Source organism: Lithobates pipiens, unplaced genomic scaffold (genome assembly GCF_037356315.1).
Source record: "Lithobates pipiens isolate NorthernLeopardFrog02 unplaced genomic scaffold, aLitPip1_a1.2 Scaffold_13, whole genome shotgun sequence".
Taxonomy (NCBI): domain Eukaryota; kingdom Metazoa; phylum Chordata; class Amphibia; order Anura; family Ranidae; genus Lithobates; species Lithobates pipiens.
In genome coordinates, this window is record NW_027507718.1 from 301293432 (window position 1) to 301318256 (window position 24825).

General features: G+C 41.4%; 1 protein-coding gene across 19 annotated transcripts in view; it reads left to right on the plus strand.

Annotated features, from left to right (window-relative positions):
• Positions 1–24825, plus strand: part of BLTP1 (bridge-like lipid transfer protein family member 1) — a 454074-nt gene that overhangs the window by 170300 nt on the left and 258949 nt on the right. For all 19 annotated transcript variants that reach the window (XM_077476843.1, XM_077476844.1, XM_077476848.1 and 16 more), the window contains exons 20-21: positions 9888–10115; positions 14248–14385. In XM_077476843.1, the coding sequence (XP_077332969.1) occupies positions 9888–10115; positions 14248–14385 (366 nt within the window). The remainder of the gene's footprint in view (positions 1–9887; positions 10116–14247; positions 14386–24825) is intronic.

Below are 24825 nucleotides of genomic sequence, written 5' to 3' on the forward strand. Positions count from 1 at the left end.
TATGTCCTTTAACCATGAAAACATTCCACCTAAACCCAAACTAGAAAAGGGATTCCATCCATAATTACCTATGTCCCTTGCTTGTTTCATTAATTCATTTACCTGTGTTCGGTGTTGATTAATAACATCATAGTAGTCTGGGATTTCCAGGCTGGTATTGTGAAACCATGTACAACATTCATAATCTTGGGTCATTTCGCATAAACCTGTCAGAGCTGCACTCATGCTTTCAATAGCTAATTCGTGTAACTCTAGTTGTCTTCTAATTGCTTTGAGCTCGACATTGAGTAGTCCTATATCTTGGGAGTTTTTTTCCATAACATCGTTTATTAAACTAGTGTAGTTATTTAATTTGTCCATCATGGTTATGCCCCATCCTGTCCAGGATGGAAACCATGTCCATGACTTATCTGAAGTAGAAAACATAGGTGGGGCTTCTCTCTTGTATTTATAAGTTAACCTATGTACTGGACTTGAAGTAACTTGTATGTGATGTTCCTGATTCTGGCCTAGGGCTGACATGACTGGTACCAACTGTGCTAAATAACACCATCCTTTCACTCCTGCGGGGATCCATGGGTAACAAATTTTAGCACAGCATACATATGTATTGTTTCCCAATGAAAAACTTCTTAGAGAACTACGTTGGGGCTCAGTTCCAGCCTCAAATGCAGCACTAACAAGTTTACTCACAAGTATCCCAGAGGTTGTGTTCCTGTATGTAGTAAGTTCACTAATGGTGTTGTTAAGGGATTGATTTTTGTAACTACACATATGACCTATGATAATGTTACTGGTGTGGAAGGGAATACCCTTTGAAATGTTAAATACAGACTTGGAACACATACCTATTCCGTTGGATGTATTGCCTAACTGAACACACCACTCAGGTTCATGTGTCTTTCCTAAAGTGTAAAACATAATACTCTGATTGCGGTACCCTTCCGAGACATTCTTAATACTTAAGACTAGAGTATTTTCCAATAATGACTTGAGGTTCAGAGGGACAGCTAAGAGTGGGATTTTAGCAGTTTCTGGGTGCAACTTACTACAAATCCAGCATTTTTCATATCCTGACTTTCTAGCGTAAGCATATTTAAATTTTAACAGTAACATTTTTCCAGAAAAACTTGTTTCTTTGATCAATTCATTAGAGACATCTCTTTTACTGCGATTTCTGAGGTGAAAGTCAGTATGGTTGGTGTGTATTTCGCTTTTACCACATATGATTTTCAAGGCACCTAAGTCTTCAGGATGAAAAATACAGTTAGTTATTATCCACACTGGGACAAAGATCAGAAGTAGAAACATCACCAGAAGGCAAAAGGCCTTCCCAGAAGTCTGTGGTGAAATGAGTGACATCACTGTCCTTTATGTCTGTGCTTGTCTTTTGAGGACTTAAAACACCTGCTTCATCTCTTTTCAGCCTTTCTTGAATTCCTGGGCTTAGATCAACCTTCTTTACTATGCTGGCATGGATCCAAGTAGGACTTTCCTCTGTAAGGATGGCAGTCCTGGTGACGGCTACCACTTTGGTCACTGGTCCGAATGGAACCTCTTGCGGCTTTCGACCTTTCTGAAGCCTTTGGACCACAACTTGATCACCGACCTGGAACGGGTGGGTTGGTATCTGTGAAGAAGAAGGAGAGGTGCGAGCAACTCTTTCGACAATATCAAGAGTTTCAATCAGTTTTTTTACATATTCCTCCTGTATTTGTTCCAAATCACCTTTCTCTACCATCAAGGGATGATTAGCCCACGGTGTGGGGAATGGCCTACCCATGAGTACCTCAAAGGGGGAATAACCCGTCACACTGTGAGGGGTCATTCTGATTTCAGCTAATACAGCTGGGAGAACTTTTTTCCACTTGCCAAAATTCCCACCCGTAGCTTTCCTTATCCTGTCTTTAATTGTTCTATTCATTCTTTCTACAATTCCTGAACTCTGTGGATGGTAGGGGAGGTGAAATTTCCAGTCTATTTTTAGTACTTTTACAAGATCTTGGCATATTTTAGCTGTGAAAGCTGGGCCATTGTCTGAATTTATTTGCAATGGACACCCCCATCTAGGAATAATTTCCTGTGTGAGGATCTTCACTACAGTTTGTGCGTTTTCATTGTTGGTGACAAAAATTTCGGGCCAGCGTGACATTATGTCCACGATAACCAAAAGATATTGTTGTTTCTTTCCTTCTTTGGGCATATGTGTAAAGTCTATCTGTAAATGGGTAAACGGTGTTGTTGGGTACTCAAGATGTTCATGCTTTGATTTCTTTGGGTTTGTTGGATTGTTCCTAATGCAAGTGACACATCTCCTTACAAAAGCTTTGACTAGATTAGGTAATCCTGCAATGAAAAAATCTGCATCTAGAAGTTCACATGTGGCATGCCATCCCTTGTGACCCAGTCCATGGTATTGTGCAATGAACAGGGGGGCGCTAGCAACAGGAATACACGGCTTCCCCTCTTTGAAGATTAATCCTGTTTTAGGATCCTTTTGTATCATCCCATCACAGTTCCATTGCGCAATATCATCAGGGGTGGCAAAAGCTTGCAGTTCTGTGAGCCAATGTGTCTCTTTCAGGGAACATGGCTGAGGTGTTAGCATGGGCATTTGAATGTTTGCCTTTTGTGTAGATGCAGCTTCTTTAGCTATTCTGTCAGCTAGTGCATTACCTTTGGCTATATCAGTCATTTGGCCTGTATGTGCCTTACAGTGCATGATAGCTAGTTTTGAAGGCAACTGAATTGCATCTAGTAATGCTGTGACTAGGTCAGAGTGTGAGATGCTCTTTCCATCTGCTGCCACATATCCTCTGCGAAGCCATATCACACCATGGTCCCAAACCACACCATGAGCATACCTGGAATCAGTGTAAATGTTTACCTCTTTTCCTGCAAACAGCTGGCATGCACGGGTTAATGCTATCAATTCAGCAGCTTGTGCAGACTGATAGGGTATTGGATTGGCCTCGAGGACAGTATCCGGCAGTTGGACAACAGCATATCCTGCATGATAGACATTATCACTCGGTCTGCTGCAAGAGCCATCAACAAAAACTGTTTGTGCAGTAGGAATTGGTACTGAAAGCATATCTGCTCTAGGTGAAGTGTCCTGATGTATTGATTGTGTACAGTCATGAGGTGGTGGTAAGTCATCCTGTTCTCCTTTAAGACCTAATAAGGCATTCAAAATTGGAGCTGGGCCAGAGTTTATATTTGAACTTTTTATTTTCAGGTTTGGATTGGACAGGAGGATGACTTCATACCCACTCAATCTTTGTGCTGACATATGCTGAGTATGTAAAGTTTTGAGGAGTGTGGTAACGCTGTGTGAGGTGTATAAAGTAGTGTTATGGCCCAAAGTAAATGGTGCTGCCAACTCTGCGACCATAGAACAAGAAGCCAACGCTCTGAGGCAAGCAGGCATGCCTTGCACCTGTACTGGAACCACCTTTGAAAAAAAAGCTACAGGGCGCAGTCTCCCACCATGTTCCTGGGCCAGTACTCCTGCCATGGTTCTGCAATTTTCCCTAGCAAACAAGTGAAACATTTTGCTAAAATCAGGGAGGCCGAGGCTCGGGCTGGTAACCATTGCACTTTTCAACATGGTAAAAGCATTTAACATTTCATCAGACCATTTTACAATATCAGACATTTCAGAGAGGGTTGCTTGTCTCAATATATTGTCATAGAAAGAGCAGTCAGGTATCCATTGGCGGCAGTAACCAATCATTCCAAGAAAGGTTAGCAGGTCTTTCTTGGTAAGTGGGCGTTGTATGGAGAAATAATTTCCTCCAGGATTCCATCCTGCAGAAACTTTTTCACCATTGGCACTATGCCATCCATCTTTTCTTTAGAGAGTGGATACTGTTTGTGATAGATAGGAAATGCACCTTCTTTGAGAGTGGCCTTGTATGGTGTGCATGAAATAAGTCCTACATCCAGATCTGATGTAGACCAGACCTGGGGGTCTATATCCTCAAAATCTTCTTCACTATTTTGTTGTGACAGCATCAATGAACCTGGTTTGCATGCTACTATAGTGATTTTATCTGAGGAAATGTCTAGACCTCCTTCTGAGTTGGTTCTAATTGTGATTCCTAGTGGCCCAAACAAGTCTCTTCCCAACAAATTTACAGGACACCTTGGTATTATCCTGAAAGAATGTGTGCATATGGTGTACCCTTCATCATCTTCTATTGGTAGGGGTGGAGTCCTATATGTTTTTGTCAGTATCCCATTAATTCCCAAAGAGGGTTCCGCTGGTTCCCATTTGCCTCTGAAATGATCTTCACAAATAGTACTCCTAGTGGCCCCGCTATCAACAAGATAGGGGAGGAGTCTCCCATTTATTGAAATAGCAACCATTGGACTGTCAGTGAAATCATCTGAGACAAAAGGAAAAGCTGGGACACTACCCTCCGGGCCCCATCATTGTTGTTGATTTCCCCATTTGATTGGAAATGTTGGACCTTGTTGGATGGATGCCTGTGGTTGTTGTGTCTGGTTAGGGACAGAGCTGGAATCGGGAGTCTGAGAAGGGGTGGGGTGAGGACACTGACTCACCCAGTGATCCTCAGCACCGCAATTGAAACATCCATTGTTTCTAGGGCGACTCATCCCTCTTCCATTTCTGCCTTTAAATCTGCCTCTAAAATTTCCTCTGCCTCTAAAGTTCCCCTTCGTATTCCCTTGGAAATGTTGTGTGGAGACATCTTTCTGTGAAAGAGCTTTGCCAAAGTCAGTTCTAGAAAGTGTTGACCATTCAGTAATCATTTGTTTGACTGGGACCACTAAATGGGGTTTGAGATTACCCAGGAAAGTCTGGATCAATAATGGATCCAAAGTTGTCAGAATGCCCAAACCGGCTTTCTGTCCATCCTGCCATATGGTCCACCTAAGGGTTAACTAGGCATTGCTCCGTTTCATTTTCCTATGAAAGCAAAACAATTTATTTGCTTGACTGCCACCTAGCGGTGCAGACAATCAGACAATTAGGCAATACCTCAACCTAGATTCCTTTAACAAAAACTATCAGTACTGTCCGTGACACTTTTTTGTACTAATACAGCTACAATCACTTCAAGACTGTAACTGAATAAATTTGGAACAAGTTCAAGAGTATTTCAGACATACAATAAACACACAATCTTGCTCATGGAGCTGCCGTTTTGTTTCAGACAAATTTAAACCACAGATGAATTTAACTTGCAATGTACATTAATCTGTTTACCTTTCACAAAATAGCTTTACCCAAATTGTAACTTTATAACCTCCGGGAATACTACTCACCAAGTATGCCTTTTGGTTCTTGAAACAAAATAGCAGTCCACATATACACACTCAGCGCAATTCATTCAGCGTGATACTTTTAAAGCAAAGCAGTTATACAATCATACACAAAGTTTACACAATACATTGATCATCAGTCACCAGTTCTGTACCGAACAGAACGAAAACTCTAGAGTACTCTGTAAATTTTTCCTAGGTCCCCAAAACCTATTCTTCTAAGATCGCCAAGATCTTTTCTTTTAAGGTCACCAAAACCTTTACAAGTGTCCCCAAAACACTATATGACCTCCAAGGTCATGACTGGTCAACTTATGTATACTTATGAGAGGTTCTATAACCCCACAGCAATCTCTGTGGGATGGAAGCCAAGTCACACACCTGACACCTGGACTGCGGCAAGTCAATTTCACTCAATAAGAATAGAATTCACTTACCGAGCCGTTAGTAGCTTTCCAAGTCCGTTAAGGGTTAATATCCATCCCAGGACGAGCTCCCAGTTCTGTAAGGGTTAATCCTGTGTCTAGGGTGGTCCTTTCAACCTCTCAGACCTTAGATCCAATGTATTGTATAAATTCAGAGTACTCTGGAATCAATTCTCAAAGGACAAATAAATTCACACACACACCATGGCGTCCTTCGAGAACTAATTGTATTGAGATTTTACAAAGCAAATGATATAGGGTATTTTACGTCATACAGAATAAGACATGCGCAGTAGACATCAAGACGATTACAGCTGGTCAAGACAAATCGCTATTGTTCTTTGTTCTAAGCTAGCTGAATTAATATAAGAAAAGATACATAATTCCTTCTGTAGCTAAAAGATGCTGAGAAACAGTGTGAAGGTTATAGATAAGTGTGTGAGAACACACGGGTTAGAAGAATCTCATGTTGAGACAGTTATCTGAGAAGTTAAAGGGGTGTTCAAACTGTACATATTGTGAAATGGAAGTTTGTGAATATTAAGATGGCTGACAGAAACAAGATGGATGCTTAGCATAACCTTTCAGTGTGCATGAGGCCTAAGCCCTGGTTCACACTGGATCGTCTTAACATGCGATTTGACATGTCAAATTGCATTTTATATCGATGGCACCATCCTAATCTGTGCGACGCCGCATCTGCAGCACTACACCGATTTTCAAAAAGTAGTTTCTGTACTAGTTTTTGCGATTTCGAGCTGCGATTTACATTGACTGTCTCTGAAATTGCAGCTGAAATCGGGACTGACATGCCAGAGTGAAATCATGCGAGTTCAGCTGAACTCGCATAGCTTCATTCCCGCAGCTCAGTGTGAACCTGGACTAAAACCTACATTTAAACACCAGATGCAACTTATGTATTATTACCTGACGTCTATGGGAATGCTTAGTGAAAAATTCCATCCACAGTGATTACTTTTGGAGGCCTTGGAAAACCAAGGTGAGGTTTAGTGGTTTGTAAACATCTGCTTCTCTGTTAAAATTTGAATTGTAGTTGGCTGGTGTAGGTAGTTGCAGAGCTACAAGCTCAGTTCTGCTTCAGAAATTAAAGAATCCAAAATTTCTATTGCCTTTTAACAGTATGGACATGTGATTTAAACCAGCCTACTAACTGTTTCATTTTCTGTAACTTACGGAAAGCAGTTGTCTATTTTGTGTTCATTTAGACCTCTAATCTAATAACATATAATATTAATTTTTAGAACTATTATATTATTTCCCCATATCTGATTGTGTTTCTGTACTGTGAAACTGACATTTTGTTGGAATAGAAGGAATACAATATACACCAGGGGCATAACTAGAACCTTCAGGGCCCGGTGCAAGAAACCATGATGGGCCCCCCTGACCCCCTTCTTCCAATCTGACCCCTGAGCTTCCAATTTTGGGAGGGTGTCCATGGATATCCTCCCAAAACTCTGCCTCTCGTATGCCCCATGTGACATGCATCCGGCACAATTACGGTGGCCCTTTACCACGTAGTTAGCTGATCACATGTAAACAGACTTGCTGGTTATTGGCAGCTCTTTTCTCCCATGCTGTGTCCGTGTAAGGAAAAGAGAAGCGTTAACTGCCAAGAATGACAGTAAATTGTTTACACTGATAATCCGTGCTGCCTACCAGTGCCACCTATCAGTGCTACCTATTAGTGTCCATCAATGCTGCATTTCAGTTCCGTCTATCATTACTCATCAGTACTGCCTATCAGTACCACCTATCAGTGCCCATCGGTGCCCATCATTGCTGCCTATCAGTGCTCATCAATACTGCCTATCAGTACTGCATTTCATTGCTCATTAATACTGCCTATAAGTGCTGCCTATCAGTGCTCATCAATGCCGCCTACCAGTTGCCATCAGTGCAGCATATGAGTACTGCCTATCAGTCCTCATTAATGCCCATCAGTGCCACCTATTTGTGACACCTATCATTGCCCATCAGTGCCACCTATATGTGATCATCAATGTTGCCTATCGGTGCCGCCTATCGGTGCCCATCAGTCCAGCCTATGAGTGCTGCCTATCAGTGCTCATTAATACCCATCAGTGCTGCCTATCAGTTACAATTATTATTCATCAGTGCCACCTATTAGTGCCACCTATCAGTGCTCATCAATGCCCATCAGTTCATGGCCGCCTATCCGTGCCACAGACCATTGCTCATCAATGCCACCTATCAGTGTAGACTATCAGTGCCCATCATTACCACCTATCAGTGCTCATTAATGCCCATCAGTGCCATGCTGCCTACCTGTGTCGCAGATCATTGCTCATCAGTGCAGCCTATCTGTGCCAACTATCAGTGCCCATCAGTGCCTCCTATCAGCATTGCCTATCAGTGCAGCAGATCAGTGCTCATCAATGCTGCCTGTCTCCTCAGCATGACTGAGCGGAGAGCGTCTCTCATACAGCTCAGAGATGACAGTTCTTCCTGCTCCCCCTCTCTCCCTCCATCGTCTCTCGCACGGAATGACACAGCCGATCTGCTCCTTCTCCCCCGCCCCTCCGCTTTCCCTTATGTGTACCGCAGGAAGCATTAGCGCATTAGCTTTACACGTGACTCCCCGCAGAGAACACACGGAGGGGTTGGGGGGAGCAGATCGGCTGTCTCCTTTCTCATCCTGTGCGAGAGAGGAGGGGGGAGCAGGGAGATCTGTTGGCTTTGAGCTGTATGATAGATACGCTCTCCACTCAGAACCGTGAGAATAGCAACCCCACTGGGGCTCCCAACAGTGGCAGAATGCCAGGGCCTGGTCGCAAGTGTGACTGCTGTGGCCCTGGTAGGTCCACCACTGATATACATTTATTCTATTTTCGGAACGTGGGCAGGCTCAACTGGTACTAGTAGCTGTAAACCATGCATAACACAGGGATGTCCAGAAACAGTGCAATCAGTTTTGCTTGCACTGAGGAGGCAAGTGAACGTCATTTCAATTTTCATTGCAGGAGGGCTTTATACAGCAAGCCCAGTGTATACAACAAAACATCTGCTTATCCGAGCCATTAACTAAACTCAGGTGAGTTTCAGACCAACAGGATGTCTTCTTGTGGGTTTCCCAAAACAAACAGGCAGCACTTACACCTTTTTACTGTTCTGTTAGTTGTCAGCCTTATCACCCAGCAGTGGGCTTCCACAGCAGAGCAAAAGACAAATCCCTGAGCATCAGTCTGCTCACATACTGTATATAAAGACCTGTGAACAGCTGAGACTTCTAATGAGGTCATTCCACCAGGCAAGACATGGATCTAGGAATGAGGATTTTATTCTGTACAAAGCCTTTGGGTGCTACAACCCAAGACAGGACTTATTAAGTACAGCCAAAGCTCATTTGCATTTCTGAGAATCACAGGAGCGCTAAAGCCCACTGTCGGCTGACGTCACAGAGCCGGTCCAGGCTGGGGAAAGATCATGACCATATGGACCGGAATTGGGCTGAGCCTCTCAGCTGCGCCGCTGGAAGACGGAGCCAGCTACTCCCTCCCCTCCAGCCAGGCGCTCCAGTGAGGCTCGGTTCACACTGGAACAGGCTGCGGATCGCACAGGAGTGCTGTGCATCCCTGTTTCCTGAATCAGGGTCAAATCAATGCCTGAATTCAGCCCTGAAAAAGACACACAGCGTTTCAGTGCAGTGCGCTCCACAGCCACAACAGGGATATGTGAACCGGCTCCATAGGGAGCCAGTCAAATTCTCCTGCTATGCGAATTAGAAATCTGAAATCTGCATCCAATTCGCATAGGTGTGAACCCGGCCTGAGCGTTGGAGGGGCAGAACAGACAGCGGTGACTGACTGACAGTCACCGCTCTCTGCTCAGAGCAGAGAGTGCAACTGAGCGACCAGCGGTGTTTGATCACTCCGGTCTCAGCCATAGAGCTGACGGGACAGATGCTGCATCCACCAAGCTGAGTATGATTTCAAAAAGGAAAAAAAATCCTAAACTTCTATTTTAACAGATTAAAATATGCAAAGATTATGTTTTCTTTTTTTATTTTTTTTATTTGTGCGCAGCTGCTTTTCGTTTTCAAAGCAAATTGTTGTATTTGACGTTTCAAGTTATGGTAATGATTGTTTGCATTTGTTTATTACCAACTTCCATTCTTCCCTGCATCAGGAAAACTATTTTGGAGAGGATGACATGTATACAGACTTTGAAGACATCACCTCCAGCCCTGTATTATCAATGGCTACATCTTCTAGCTCTGGCTGGACTGCAGTAGCAATGGAGAATGACAAGAGGGATCATGACCTAGCCACCAAATTAATTCATCCTCTCACCCTGAGGCCATGGGACATCACCGTTCTGGTCAATGTGTATAAAGTGCATGCCAAGCTGCCAGTGGTGAGTAGAGTAACATACACTTTTTTCATTATGTCTTTAACTCTTTCGTTGCCAAGGATGTAAGGCTTATGTCAGAACAGGAACGTCCAGACAGGAACTCTGGCTCAGTAAGCACTACATCCTTGCATTTTCCTTCTGTTCATAAGCTCATAGTTGCTTCAGTGACCAAGAACCTTTAACACTAGAGTCCCCCTGATTCTCCTGATAAAATGAATAGCTGGGATCATATTCTGCACTGAGCATTCCTGTGTTCATTAGTAAGTGTACATTAGCAGGGCAGCAGAAGAGAAGGAGATTTGGGTCTCTGTGTTCTCAATCATTTTCTCCATCGCAAATGTGAAACATCAGGATTCTGCTTATACTCCTGACATTTCACTAAAAGCCCTGATGATACTGTTAACAAAAATCAATAAAAAAAATGAAAGACTACACAAGTAAAACAATGCTCAAGGACAACCACCTTTCCTGATAGCTGTCTCTGCATCAGGAACATGAAGTAAAGGAAAGGCTGGATGGCCGCACTCCAATGCAATCATCTTTATTCTGTGTAATAAAAACAGTCCATCATGTAGCACATGATGGCAGGCTAACAGGTAACAGTTTCATACCTAGACTGATGCTTTATCATAGCTGAATATAAATAAGACCGCACACATACACTAGTGAGTGTAAAATCACATGTGTTCCTGTACCGCATGAAATTGTGTCCTCCCTTCAGGTATCATTCATTGATGACAGCCCAATGCACTTTGCTAACGTGCATTCATTGTATCACATTAAAACGCATGGTAACAAGGAAAAAAATATATACACACTTAACGGTGTGATTGTTGCACATTGGGTAGCCCATTGAAATTGATAGAGGGTCCAAATGCAACAAACCCTAACTTGCATTAAAAGCGCATACAAATATACTGCCTCTTCTTAATTACCAACTGATATTCTACTCTCCTTGTTTCCATCTGTTGCCTAGGCTCTTTAAATGAGCCTCTATTACTCAGTTACTATTTGTATAGATATCCTATATAACTTGGCACATTCTGTTTACATATTACCAGGCACTGAGATGTTTATTTCATATTTGTATCCTGTATACATTCAGGACCTATTTCTGTGCCTTTATTGTCTTGTTTATTTTCTCTTTTGTTTCTTGATGTTACAGTCTTTACTTAATAGTGATATATTGGAAAATAGAAGCGCATACACGTGCGCTGTCACACATTCACAAATCTGAACTCAGCCTGGCTACAACACACACGTAGCATACACATGTGCACTTCACACATTGTGGTAATGCAGATTATGTGTATTGGTGCACTGTGGTGCACTAACATGCTAAGGGCCTATATACAACTGGCATGAATTATGGGGTGAATAACATGCACCGCAGTGCGTTGTTGCAATACATTTGTTTTTTTTTCATCTGATTTTTAAATTGCATTTATGTAACTCTATGTGCATCAGCACACTGCATTGTAATGTGCTTAGTTATGATAAAATGTATGCCTGCATCATTTTATCTTAGCACACACACTGCACTGTGCATCGTGCATTACTACAATGCATAGCGGTGAGCCCATACTCCAGATTTTTTGTATACGTTTCTTATTTGCAGCTTTGCATGCCTTTTCATTTTCACCATTTTGCAAAAAAAGAGCAATTTAAGATGAACAAATATTTGTTTTTTAATAGCTCAATACAGATGTATTTTTTAGATTTAGTAGGAATTTTGTAATTTATGTTGTGTTTATGGCACTAATAATGATTTTGGTGTATTTTTTGTGAAAATATTACTTTGAAAAAACATTTGTTCAACTATCAGGGGAGCTAGAAGCTATCAGAATCCCCATGTTTTTATGCTAACAGTCCTGTACTTTCAGAAAATGTATGGTCTTTTAAAAAGCACTGAAATCTGTAAGTTATAAGGACATGATTGCAGAAATGACCTGATCACCTGTAGTTACATTTTCAACCCACTCTGCTCCAGTAGGTGATTGCACCCTCCTATGTCAGCCAGCAGGGTAGTGGAAGGAGTGCTGACAACAGATGGGCCATTGAAGGCTTTGGGTCACTTCACCACTTCAAGCTGTACTAGCCGTTGTTGGAGCACTCTACCCTGAAGTACAACTGGCAGACACAGGGGAGATCACATAACTGGACCAGAACGAGCTGAAAATGGGTAAGTATACAGATCTTTCTTACACATGCTAGTAAGCATAGGTGTTAGGAGAGGGTAGGGTACAGCTTTAAATGGGGTTGCACCAATACCGAGATACTCGTACTCATGCAGATGCTCCGATACCCAAAACCGATACTTTTGTGGTGCGATTTGAGCCCATACAAAATGAATGGGCTCAAATCGTACTGCAAAGAATCACATACGATTTGAACAAGAATTTGGTGCAATTCCTGTGGCTGAATTACATGCGTTTTCCCCCACCACTCCTGTGTGAACCCAGGCTTGTCATAGTGACTTCAGCCTGGTTTCACACAGGAGCGGTGTGTGTAACTTCATGCAATTCAACAGGAATCGCACCGTATTCCTGTTCAAATCGCATACAATTCTTTGCAGTGCAATTTTAGCCCATTAATGTTGTATGGGCTCAAATTGCACTGAAAAGATATCGATACTCTATATTGGCTAGTACTTGACCGAATGTATCGGTACTCGTACCAGGCAGTACAAAAACGCTGTCGGGGCAAACATCGTTTTAGGAGTAGTAAGGGTTAAGCTCGGAATTTCACGTTAAAAGTGGAGTACAAGGACAAGCAGCGAAAGAGTTATAGCATGCCAAAATTTAAAACTATATATTAATTTATACTTTTGTATTTCAATGATTTCCAGCCTACTTCTATTTATCTGAACAGTCTTGAAGTTTGTAAACTTCCTTTGTGAATAATCCCAGTATCCCACACGTTTACTTCTTTGAATTCTGTGACACGTAGTCACAATGGTGTGTGAGTAGACACTGCTGTGTCACAGTATTCACAAAGTCTGCCTTCTGAACTGCAGAGGTGCAGAGAGTTTTGGGATGCACCCCGCTGTTTGTAGGCAGCAAGATACCATGGGATATGTAGCAGAGGAGAGCATGCAGGGAACTCCTGGAGGTTGGGTAAAGAGATGGCCAGCAGACAGGTAGTACTCACAACATGAAAAGAGGCTTCTCAAGTAAACTTTTATTGCATGGACAAAAGTAACTCTGCTTTATATTACTATTACAATGCTGCTGTTATCAAATGAAAGCGTAAGCGCAAGTCTTTAAAGGCTAAGCCTAATAAAAATGGGAATATCTGTTACAAGAGAATCCAAGTCGTTTAAACACATTGGTTTCTTTATCTCTTTTTGTAAAAAGAGGTGAGATGTGATTGATTCTTTTTTCAGTGGGCTGCTGTAATGCATTTTAGAATTTTTTGCTATATATACACCTTATCTAAAATTCTTATGCCATTTCACTTTCCTTTCCCTGTCTTGGTTATTAACTATTTGTAAATGTCTTAAAGTGGAAAATGGTTCTAAAGGCTAGACATTTTTTTACCTTAATGCATGTCCTACTTGTTGTGGCCCCCCCATCTTTATTCTTACCGGAATCTTATCGGGATCCAGCACTGTACCCCACTGCAGCAGCGCTGGTCTCCCTCTTTCTCCTTGCAGGCTCAAAGACAGCATTTGTCAATCAAATCCTGTGAGAAGGGAGTGGGAGTGGAGACAAGCCGCACTGTGTGTGTCAATGAATGCACACAGCGTGGCTCAGGAGTGAACCTGCAGGTGTGCCACCATAGGAAGCCACTTTCTATGGTGGCACAAAAGAAGAGAAGGAGCCAAGAGCGTTAGAGGAGGACCCCAGAAGAGGAGGTCCTGCGCTGCTCTGTGCAATACATTGCACAGAGCAGGTAATATACCATGTTTATTATTTAAAATGTGTATCTTAGTTTACTTTGTGTTTTACTCCAGTAGAATCAACAAATCACACTCTCATTGTTTTTAACCTCAACTGAAAACAAAGATACAAAAAATGCTTATGGTTTGTAACTGAACTGTGGACTTATGCGGTCTTATACTACTGTATAATGTACAAATTGTGCATTTGCCCTGCAATCTGTATACTCATAATACATATCTCTTTTCACTTAGCATTGCAGTAATGATGCACCAGAATGTCCAACTGCTTTTCTGGAGAGACTCTGCTTTGAGATGAAGAAAACTTACCGTGAGACTTTTCTCCAGCTTGTACTGTCTCCTGTGTACATATTTGTCAATGACAACTACCAGGTATTTGAGGACTGTTTGCTAATTGTTTTCTTTTCTGAGGGTTGCATATTTTTAGTAATTGGAAATGATAATAGGAATGAACAATTTACAGAGTACAGAACTGCTTGTAAGGAATTTATTTGTTAATTTTTTTTTTCATTCCGCAGTAGGATATGATTGCAGTAAGCTGCAGCATTAGGGTCATTTTGTAACATATTTTGTAACATATTTAGTAGCATTTAAGTCTGGATTCACACCTATGCATTTTTGGCGCTTTTTGCATTTTGCAGATTTGCACTACAGTCCATTTAAAATGGTTTCCTATGGAACACGTTCTGTAGTGAAAATCAGCAAAATGCAAAAAGCACTAAAAATGCATAGGTGTGAATCCAGCCTAAGGAAGCATGCTTCTGTGATTTTGTTTTTCAAATCGGGAAACAAATTGTAAAAGTATCAGGGTATATAAGCTCTATAAAAGATTACAGAAAATAGTTTACAGAAAATGAAGAAAAGTGTGCATAGATAACTTGGTGCAGGTATGAGCTTGTTCAGCATAGGGTGTATATGTTAAATGTGGTCATTTGTAATTAAACAGCAACCTTTGTGTTGTGTCATTTTAATCTTCTATTTCTGTAATCCTGAAATCACTTGTGAGATGCAATTTACTTTGATGTTGTTTATATGCAATTTAATAGGCGGATTCTCATTACTTCATCACATGCTGTATTGTAAAAATTTTCTGTGCATTTGAAGCTAAGTGGACTTTGCACAGTTTAGACAAAAGTTTTCAAATTACTTTTAGAAAGTATTTATACTTGTTGTGGCTTGTTACTACTGATACACACATTACCACTCACACTCACATGCTCTAATACAACATAGCTCACCAGCTGACAGAGAATTGGTCATTGCTTACTGATACCTGATGGGTAGCAAGAACACAAACCTCAAGTACAGTTGAAGTGGTTGTAAAGCCTAAACATTTTTTACCTTAATGCATTCCTTGCAAAAATTCAAGGTGTCGGCATCGCCCCCTCAACCCCTTATCTGAGCCCTGATATGATTTAGTGCTGTGCACATCTAGAGCTGTTCTCTCCCCTCACTTCTAGGTCTCGCTGGCTTTACTGGGGCACCCGGAGCCATAGGACAGTGCTGTCAATCAAAGCCAGTGGTGAAGGGGGGTGTCAATTGACGCAGCAGCAGGGCTCGGTGGGAGCTTGCATGAGTACCCCCATGGGAAGCAGCTTCCCTGCTGACTGAACAGAGCTCTTTATTGTTTACATAGACAGAGCTCTGTTCTGTCTTCCTTCTTGCCGATCAGCGGGTGCCAGTGTTCATCCATTGGCCAAGACCCGCTGATCGGCTTGTGCTGTGGCTAATCATATCACAAGCTGCGGGCTGGCCCCCTAGCCAGAGGAGCAGTCACGTATATATACGTGATTCTGCACAGCCGGTTCGCACTGTAGCAGTAAAGCTACAGTACAGTGCACAGTCTGCAAGTGGATAAAGAATGATTGCTTTATTTATTCCATTTTGATGCCTATAGAAATGTTTTTTCCTTTTCCATCAAAAAATTTTGAAGCAGTAAATATATTTCTATTTAAGATTAAAAAAAGTGTGCAAAGGCATATATTGCCAGCCTCCTGTGATTGTGTGGCAACGATTCTACACAGCTCCTGAATTTAAAACAGATTTGCTGTTCTCATGTAGGCTATGTCTACTTGCACAACAGTGGAATGAAAATAGTGTTGCAGGTGGTGTGGCTGTCAGCATTGTCACTGTTGACTCACAAGGCTGTGGCTTGTCAATCAGCACCAGAAACAAATTAAGGAAAATTACATTAACCATTTACAGACCGGAAGATTTGCCTGCTTAATGACCAGGCCATTTTTCGTGATACAGCATTGTGTCGCTTTAACTGATATTTGCGCAGTCATGCAATGCTGTACCCAAACAAAATTGATGTCCTTTTTTCCCTACAAGAAGAGCTTTCTTTTGGTGGTAGTTGATCCCATCTGCAGTTTTTATTTGCTATAAACAAAAAAAAATGACAAATTTGAAAAAAAAAAACAATATTTTTAACTATTTGCTATTATAAATATCCCCAAAATGTTTTTTTTTTTTTTAAATTCTCCCTCAGTTTAAACCAATATATATTCTTCTACATATTTTTATTGGTAAAAAAATCGCAATAAGCATATATTGATTGGTTTGCGCAAAAGTTATAGCATCTACAAACTATGGCAAAAATAATAATTTATGGCATTTTTATTATTATTATTATTTTTTTACTGGTGATGGCGGTGATCTGCGATTTTTAATAGTACTGTGACATTGCGGTGGACAGATCGGACACTTTTGACACATTTTTGGGTCCATTGACATCTATACAACGATCAGTGTTATAAAAATGCACTGATTACTGTGTAAATGTCACTGGCAAGGAAGGGGTTAACACTAGATGACGATCAGGGGGTTACATTTTATTTTCTTGCTTAAAGTGGCTTCACAGCCGGGCACGCAGTGCGCTGTGAATGGCCGGGCAATCTTCTGTGACCTGTGACGTGTCGGGAAGTGGGAGCTGGGTGCTTGTAAAAACAGGGTACTCGCTCCTCCCCCAAAAAAATTACAATGCCAAATGTGGCATGTCAGGGTCACCTGCACTTAAAGCAGAAGTTCCATTTTTCGGTGGAACTCTACTTTAATTTCTCATATATACTGGAATATATCTGAATCTTTTTATTTATTTGCTTTGTTTTTTTAAGCACCATTTTCAAAAGAATACTTGTAATCATTGTGTCAATATATTTTGGCTCAATTTAGAGTGACTTGAATAATTTTTGAACTTTAATCAGTGACACTTAATCAGTGACACAGCAATCAAGATTTTAAGTCCTGCACTCATTTACCAAAGGCAATTAGACTTTTCACTTTGCAAGATAACTTTTACTGTGCAAGTTGGGATGCTTTGCAAATCTCATAAACCCATATTTTATTCACAATAGAAAAGAGAAAATATATCACATTTTTTTAACTGAGAAAATGTACTATTTTAAGAAAAAATTTAATGCCGCGTACACACGATCGAATTGTCCGGTGGACTTGGTCCGCCGGACCACAGTACGCCGGACAATTCGTGTGTGGGCCCCAGCGGACTTTTTCATCGTAAAAGTCCGGCGGACTTACAAAGTAGTTTTGACTCAATATTTGGCGGACTAAGCCCTTGTATACACGGTCGGAAAATCTGTCGTAATGAGTCTTATCGGACCGTGTCGTCAGATAATCCGACTGTGTGTGGTATGCATCGGACTGATTCTGTCCGAATCTTCGTCCGATCCAAATTTCCAACATGTTGGAAAGATTTCCCGACCAACTGGGCCGGACGGACCTAATCCGATCATGTGTAGAGCATTTTCATCGGACCAAGTGCCACGCAGGCTCAGATCAAATTCCTACATCAAAGCTATTGGCTACTAGCCTGAATGTAGTCTCATCGTAACGAAATTACGTCATCACGTTCTGAAAGATCGGATTTTTCGCCAACTTGGCCCGACCGTGTGTATGCAACAGTTTCGGGCAAAATCCGACGGATTTGGTTGGCAAAATCTCCGACCGTGTGTACGTGGGCTAAGAATGACGCATGCTCTGAAGTACGAGAAGGAAGCTATTGGCTACTGGCTATTGAACTTCCTTTTTCTAGTCCCGTTGTACGTGCTGTACGTCATCGGGTTGGAAATCGCCGGACTTTCGGAGTGACTGTGTGTGGCCAAGTCCGTTCGTTATAAAGTCCAGCGGATTGTTTGCCGGACCAAGTCCACAGGACAATTCGATTGTGTGTATGCGACATTAGTAATATTGAAATTGATAGCAGCAATCTTAAAAAAAATTGGAACAGGGCCAAGTTTACTTTCTTTTTTTTTTTGTGGAAAAGTAGAAAACGAGTAGAATACAGAGCCACTGGGCATTCCCCGGCTCAAGTAAAAACAAACAAACTTCTTAACCTTGTAAGGTTCTACTATTAAAATACAACCTTGGTTCTAAGAGACCAGTCACACTGCTCATCTTGCAATTCTAACATCACCTCTTCTTTTAACAACACTCTGTAAACGTTTGGGAACTGAGGAGACCAGCCACTGGAGTTTTGGGAGAGAAATGTTGTCCCATTCTTTCCTGATATAGCATTCTAACTTCTCTTTACTATCTAAAGTTAAAAAAGTTCTAAAGTTAAAACAACAAGGGCAGAAGATTTAATAGATCCGCTTTAAGCACCCGGACTCTTCTACTGCTTCTTCTGAAGCTATGCAGTTTAGTATTGTCCTGCTGAAATATGCAAGGCCTTCCCTAAAAAATACATAATTTGAATGGAAGCATATACTGCTCTAAAACCTGGATATATCTTTGAGGAATTCCAAACTACAAAGCATTATGTATAAAATGTTATACTCATATGCCCATATGTGGCAACTTTCAGGAACAATACAAGACGGACCTGCTCATTCCCACACACCAAAAAAAACACTGGGCTAAAACCTAACTTGTATTATGTTTCCATTAAAAATATATACCGTGACTGTTTATGTGCATTTTGCTTATAAGAGGAGAGGCGTGAGCTCCATTAAACTTTCATCATAATCAAGAAAACTTCCAAAATTATGGGTCTTATGCTAAGCTAATCTGTAAATATGCTCACTGGTCTATAATATAATCACAAACATAAACAGGGGGGCTACACAATTGTACCTCTATTTATTAAATAAGGCTTAGGCTCTTTTCTCATGGATGCAGTGACTTCTGAAGGGCTTAACTATGTTGCCTGAGGGTCAGCATGCCAACTGCTCCAGCCTCTGTCTCCCAGCGTAAACATGTCAGGACGTACGCACTTGCTTAATTAACCACTTAAGCCCTGGACCATTTGGCTGGCCAAATACCGGAGCACTTTTTGCAATTTGTCACTGCGTCACTTTAACTGACAATTGTGCGGTCATGCGGCGTGGCTCCCAAACAAAGTTGACGTCCTTTTTCCCCCACAAATAGAGCTTTCTTTTGGTGGTATTTGATCACCACTGCGGTTTTTATTTATTGCAGAGGGAGCAAAATCTCTAATCCACTCTGAGAATAACAGACAGAAGAGATATACTGTATATACTATTAGAGGAGAGATATACTATATATACTATAAGAGGAGATATGCTGTATATACTGTTAGATCCCTTTCACACTGGGAGCGTTTTGCAGGCGCTATATCGTTAAAAATTGCACCTGCAAACCCGAGGGCTTTCACTCTGGAGAGGTGCACTGGCAGGGTGTCAGAAAAACTCCTGCCAGCAGCTTCTTTGGAGCGGTGAACTCACTGCTCCTCCCCATTGAAATCAATAGAGCAGCACTGCTATACTGCCGGAATTTTGCGGGCGGATTTAACCCCTTTTCGGCCGATAGCTGGGGGATAAAACCTTCCTGCTAGCGCCAGAATAGCATCACTAAAAGGACGGTAAAGCAGCTCTAAAAATAGCACCACTTTACCACTGATGCCCTGGGTGGCACAGTGTGAAAGGGCTCTTAGAGGTTGAATCTGGTAAATATCATCAGACTCAGACATCATTTTTTTTTTTTTTTAAAGAAAAAAAAAAAGTTCAAGACTGTTTTGCAGATTTTCAAACAAAACTGTAATATATAATATACTGGCCATACAAAAACAATGTCTTCCTTCAAAAACAAATTTCATTTGAAGAATGTAGGTTCGATTTTCAAATCATTAGTGGGGCTTGGAACACACCTATGCAGTTTGCTTTTGATCCGTTTCTACAGCACTTGTTGCTGTGTGTTAAGTACAGTATAGAGTGCCCCAATAGAAAGGTAAAGAAAACTTCTGCCTTTTAGAACCACTTCACTTCTTCACTTCTTGCCCAGGACTACATGTTCCATAAGGCATTGCTCCTCACACATTCAGAAGTTCTCAGGCACTTACTGAAACATATGGATAATGTACTGAGCTGTATCTGTGCTGCACTGTATTTCCTGATATGCAAACAAAAAAAAGCATTCTGTATGCAGGCCGACTAATCGGATTAAACCGATTAATTGATTATGAAAATAGTAATCTATTAATTTCATAATCGATCAGTTGTAGATGAATAAATTAGTTGTTTCAGCCCTAGAACTGGACCCCAACTGCTCCAGATCAGATTTGGAGGTGGGTCCTCTTCACAATAAAGGGGGGACGTCAAATGTCCATAGGACAGAACAAGTGCTGATAAGGTCTGTGTGGGCGTTGAACCTTCAGAAGTTGGCCTTCGTTCTGACACACAGTCTGGGGCAGTTGGAATCCTTGAGGTTGTTGGAGAGTTCCTTGATTCGGGCCAGCATTAAGGTGCTGAGAAATATGGTAGCCAACTTCAATGCAGTTCCCTATGTCCAGGTTTGCTATTTAGGGCAAATATCAGGAGAACTGGGCTCTACCAATGCATCTGACTTCCAGGAGGTCAGCTCTGGAATGGTAGATCTCCATGCAAATATTTCATGTTAGGAAATCTTCCCTTCAGATGAATTGGAAGGACTTGATAACGGAGGCCAGCCTGCTAGGCTGGTGAGGTATTTTGGAGAACTTCTTTGTTCAGGGAGTGTGGTATTTGGGGAAGTAGAAATTTCTGATCAACATCCCAGATCTTCAGGTGATTTGCTAGCTCTGGTATGCCTGCCTTCATGGTCTCCCCATAAGGGTTCAGTCAGACAATTGCAAAGCTGTGGGGATACATCAAACACCAAGGAGGGACAAGAATTTGTGCTACTCTGTCCTACCTAAGGTGGTTTCTTCATTCCACCTGTATTCGGATATTATGTTGCTCTCTTTTTGTCCTAGGGCCCTCGTAAGTGTCAGGCTGCTTCTTGATCCACTAGGTGGGTTCATCAGTTCTATTCTCAGGCTTGGGGCCCTCAAGGGCAAGGTTCCCCCTTCCCTGGACAAGGTTCCACCTTTCCCGGTCAAGGCCCATTCCACCAAGAGTGTCAGTGCTTTTTGGGCATCAATTTATGCTATTTATTTATGCTATTTAGCATCAAACTTTCTTTGTCATGCATATGAAGCCCCTGTGTCCTGGGTTGTACTCCAAGAAAAGGATATTACAGATAAACCAAATTCCTATTTTTTTTTTTTTTTGCATTGTGCATAGTTACATAGTAGGTGAGGATGAAAAAAGACACAAGTCCATCAAGTCCAACCTATGTATGTGATTTTATGTCAGTATTATATTGTGTATCCCTGTATGTTGTGGCTGGTCAGGTGCTTATCTAATAGTTTCTTAAAACTCTCAATGCCTCTCAAACTCTCAAAGGGAATTCCACATCCTAACCGCTCTTGCAGTAAAGAACCCTCTACACATATTAAGGTTAAACCCTTTTCTTATAATTTTAGTGAATGGCCGTGTGTCTTATTAAGTTCCCTTACGAGGAAAAGTTTGTCCCTATTGTGGGGTCACCAGTACGGTATTTGTACATTGAAATCATATCCCCTCTCAAGCGTCTCTTCTCCAGAGAGAACAAGTTCAGTCCTCGTAACCTTTCCTCTTAACTAATGTCCTCCAGACCCTTTATTTGTTTTCTTGCCCTTCCCTGGACTCTCTCCAATTCCAGCACATCCTTCCTGAGAACTGGTGCCCAGAACTGGACAGCCTACTCCAGGTGCGGCCTGACCAGAGTCTTCTAGAGTGGGACATATATTGTTTTATCTCTGGTGTTAATCCCCTTTTTAATGCATGCCAATATTCTGTTTGCTTTGCTTGCAGCAGCTTGGCAAGGAATGCCATTGCTGAGCCTATCATCTACTAGGACCCCAGGTCCTTTTCCATCCTAGATTCCCATACAGGTTCTCCCCCAGTGAGTAGATTGCATTCATATTTTTGCCACCCAAATGCATTATTTTACATTTTTACACATTAAACCTAATTTGCCATGTAGTTGCCCATCCCATTAATTTGTTCAGATCTTCTTGCAAGGTTTACACATCCTTCAGAAAAGTTATTGCCCTGCTTAGCTTAGTATCGTCCGCAAATACAGAGATTGAACTGTTTATCCCATCCTCTAGGTCGTTTATGAATAAATTAAATAGGATTGGTCCTAGGACACTTTCCACCCACTTTCCACCCCTACCCGTTCCGAGTATTCCCCATTTATCACTACCCTCTGAACTCACCCCTGCAACCAGTTTTCAATCCAAGTACTCACCCTATGGTCCATGCCAACTGATCTTACTTTATACAGTAAACGTTTATGAGGAACTGTATCAAATGCTTTTGCAAATCAAGATACACCACATCTATGGCCTTCCTTTATCTAGATGGCAGCTCACCTCCTCCTAGAAGGTTAAAAGATTGGTTTGGCAAGAACGATTCTTCATGAATCCATGCTGAATCCTGCTAATGATACAGTTGTCATTGCTGAAATATTCTATATAGACCCTTATTATCCCCTCTAAGAGCTTGCATACAATTGAGGTTAGGCTAACTGGTCTGTAATTCCAAGGGATGTATCTTTGCCCTTTTTTTAAATATTGGTGCTACATTGGCTTTTCTCCAATTGGCTGGTACCATTCCAGTCAGTAGACTGTTCGTAAAAATTAGGAACAATGGTTACTTACTGAGTTCCTTTAAGGACCCTCGGATGCAAGCCATCTGGTCATGGTGACTTATTAATGTTAAGTTTTTCAAGTCTATTTCTAATTCTGTCCTCTGTTAGCCATGAGGGTGTTTCCTGTGACCTGTCATGAGGATAAACATTGCAGTTTTGGTTACTGAAGCCCAGCCCCCCCGATTCGATTCCCTCGTGAAGACTGAGAAGAAGAATAAATTCAATACCTTCACCATCTCTCCATCCTTAATAACCAGATTCCCTTCATCATTCTTTATGGGACCAATATGATATGACCTCCCTTTCTTACTATTTATGTACTTAAAGAATTTCTTGGGATTTTTCTTACGCTCCTGATTGCACTCTTACACTTCTTGTTGCATTCATTATAAAGTTGGAATGCTGTTGATGATCCCTTGGCCTATTTTTTGAAGGCCTTCACCTTTGCTTTTAATTGGAGTAAAGCCACCCGGGACTTTTATTAGCGCTTTTAAATTTATTTCCTTTGGGGTGCACTAGCTAATGCCCTTATTTAATATGTTCTTAAAGCATACCCATTTCTCCTCCGTGTTCTTTGTTCCTAATATTTTATCCCAATCGTATCTTCTAGCAAGCCTTGTAGTTTAAGGAAGTTGGCTCTTTTGAAATTCAGTGTATTTGTATTCCCCTTAGGTTTCCTATTCGTGTGATTTATACTGAATCAAATTGACTTGTGATTGCTGTTTCCTAAATTGCCCCGTATTTCTACATCCGTGATCAAGTCTGTATTGTTGGTAATCAGAAGGTCTAGTAATGCTTTGTTTCTAGTTGGTGCATTTACCATCTGACCCATGAAATTGTCCTGCAAGACATTTTGAAAAGGGCAAGCCTTAGATGAATGGGCGGTTCCTTCCACCCAGTCTTGGTCTGGATAATTAAAATCCCCCATTATGATGACATTTCTCATCCTTGCCGCTAATCCAAATTGTGATAGGAGGTCTGCCTCCACCTCCTCCCTCTGGTTAGGGGGCCTAGAGCATACTCCCAGTATTACTTTCCCCTTAGATCATCCCTTTGCAGCTCTCTACCTGTAAGGGTTACACCTCCTCCCTTGCTCCCTTAGTGATGGCATCTCTCACATTCACTTGTACATTATTTTTGATATACAGGCATACCCCTCCCCCTTTTTTACCTTCTCTATCCCTGTGATATAGGGAATACGCTTGAATGGTTGCCAGCCAATCAGAGCTGTTGAACCAAGATTCTCTTTGATTCAGTATACATGTGGCAACTCTTGTTTCAGTATGTATGTATGTATGTATGTGGGGTTGTTTGCATTTTAGAAAGATAGAAAATAAAAAAGCAATTTAGTACTTGGAAATGTTTCTAAAGATATATGTACTAAGATTATGTAATTAACATTGCATTCAATAACGAAAATGTGGACATCCTCCGAATTCTCCTCTAACCCAGACTCTGAACTCCTCCTTTTTTGTACGCCAATGATCAGCTCAGTAGAGTACAAAAAAAGTAGGAGTTTGGCATTCGGTTTAGAGATAAGTTCAAAGTGCACCCATGCTTTTCACTATTCAAGAGTTCTGGTTAAAGACTCCAAAGCTTACTACTTCCTTTCTGATTTGAGCTGTGTTTTAGCTTCTAGCAATTTATCTCCAGCTCTGACTCAACTACAGAACTTTCGAAAAACATCAGTCCAAAATCATATTACATTAAATATATTTGGTTCTAAAACATTGTAGCTCACCATTCTTGCATACATATCCATGGCAAGGCATAACACAGTGGTTAATCTGAATCTGATATAATGCAATCTTTTAAGCACTCTGGTTTATGTACACGTTCTTG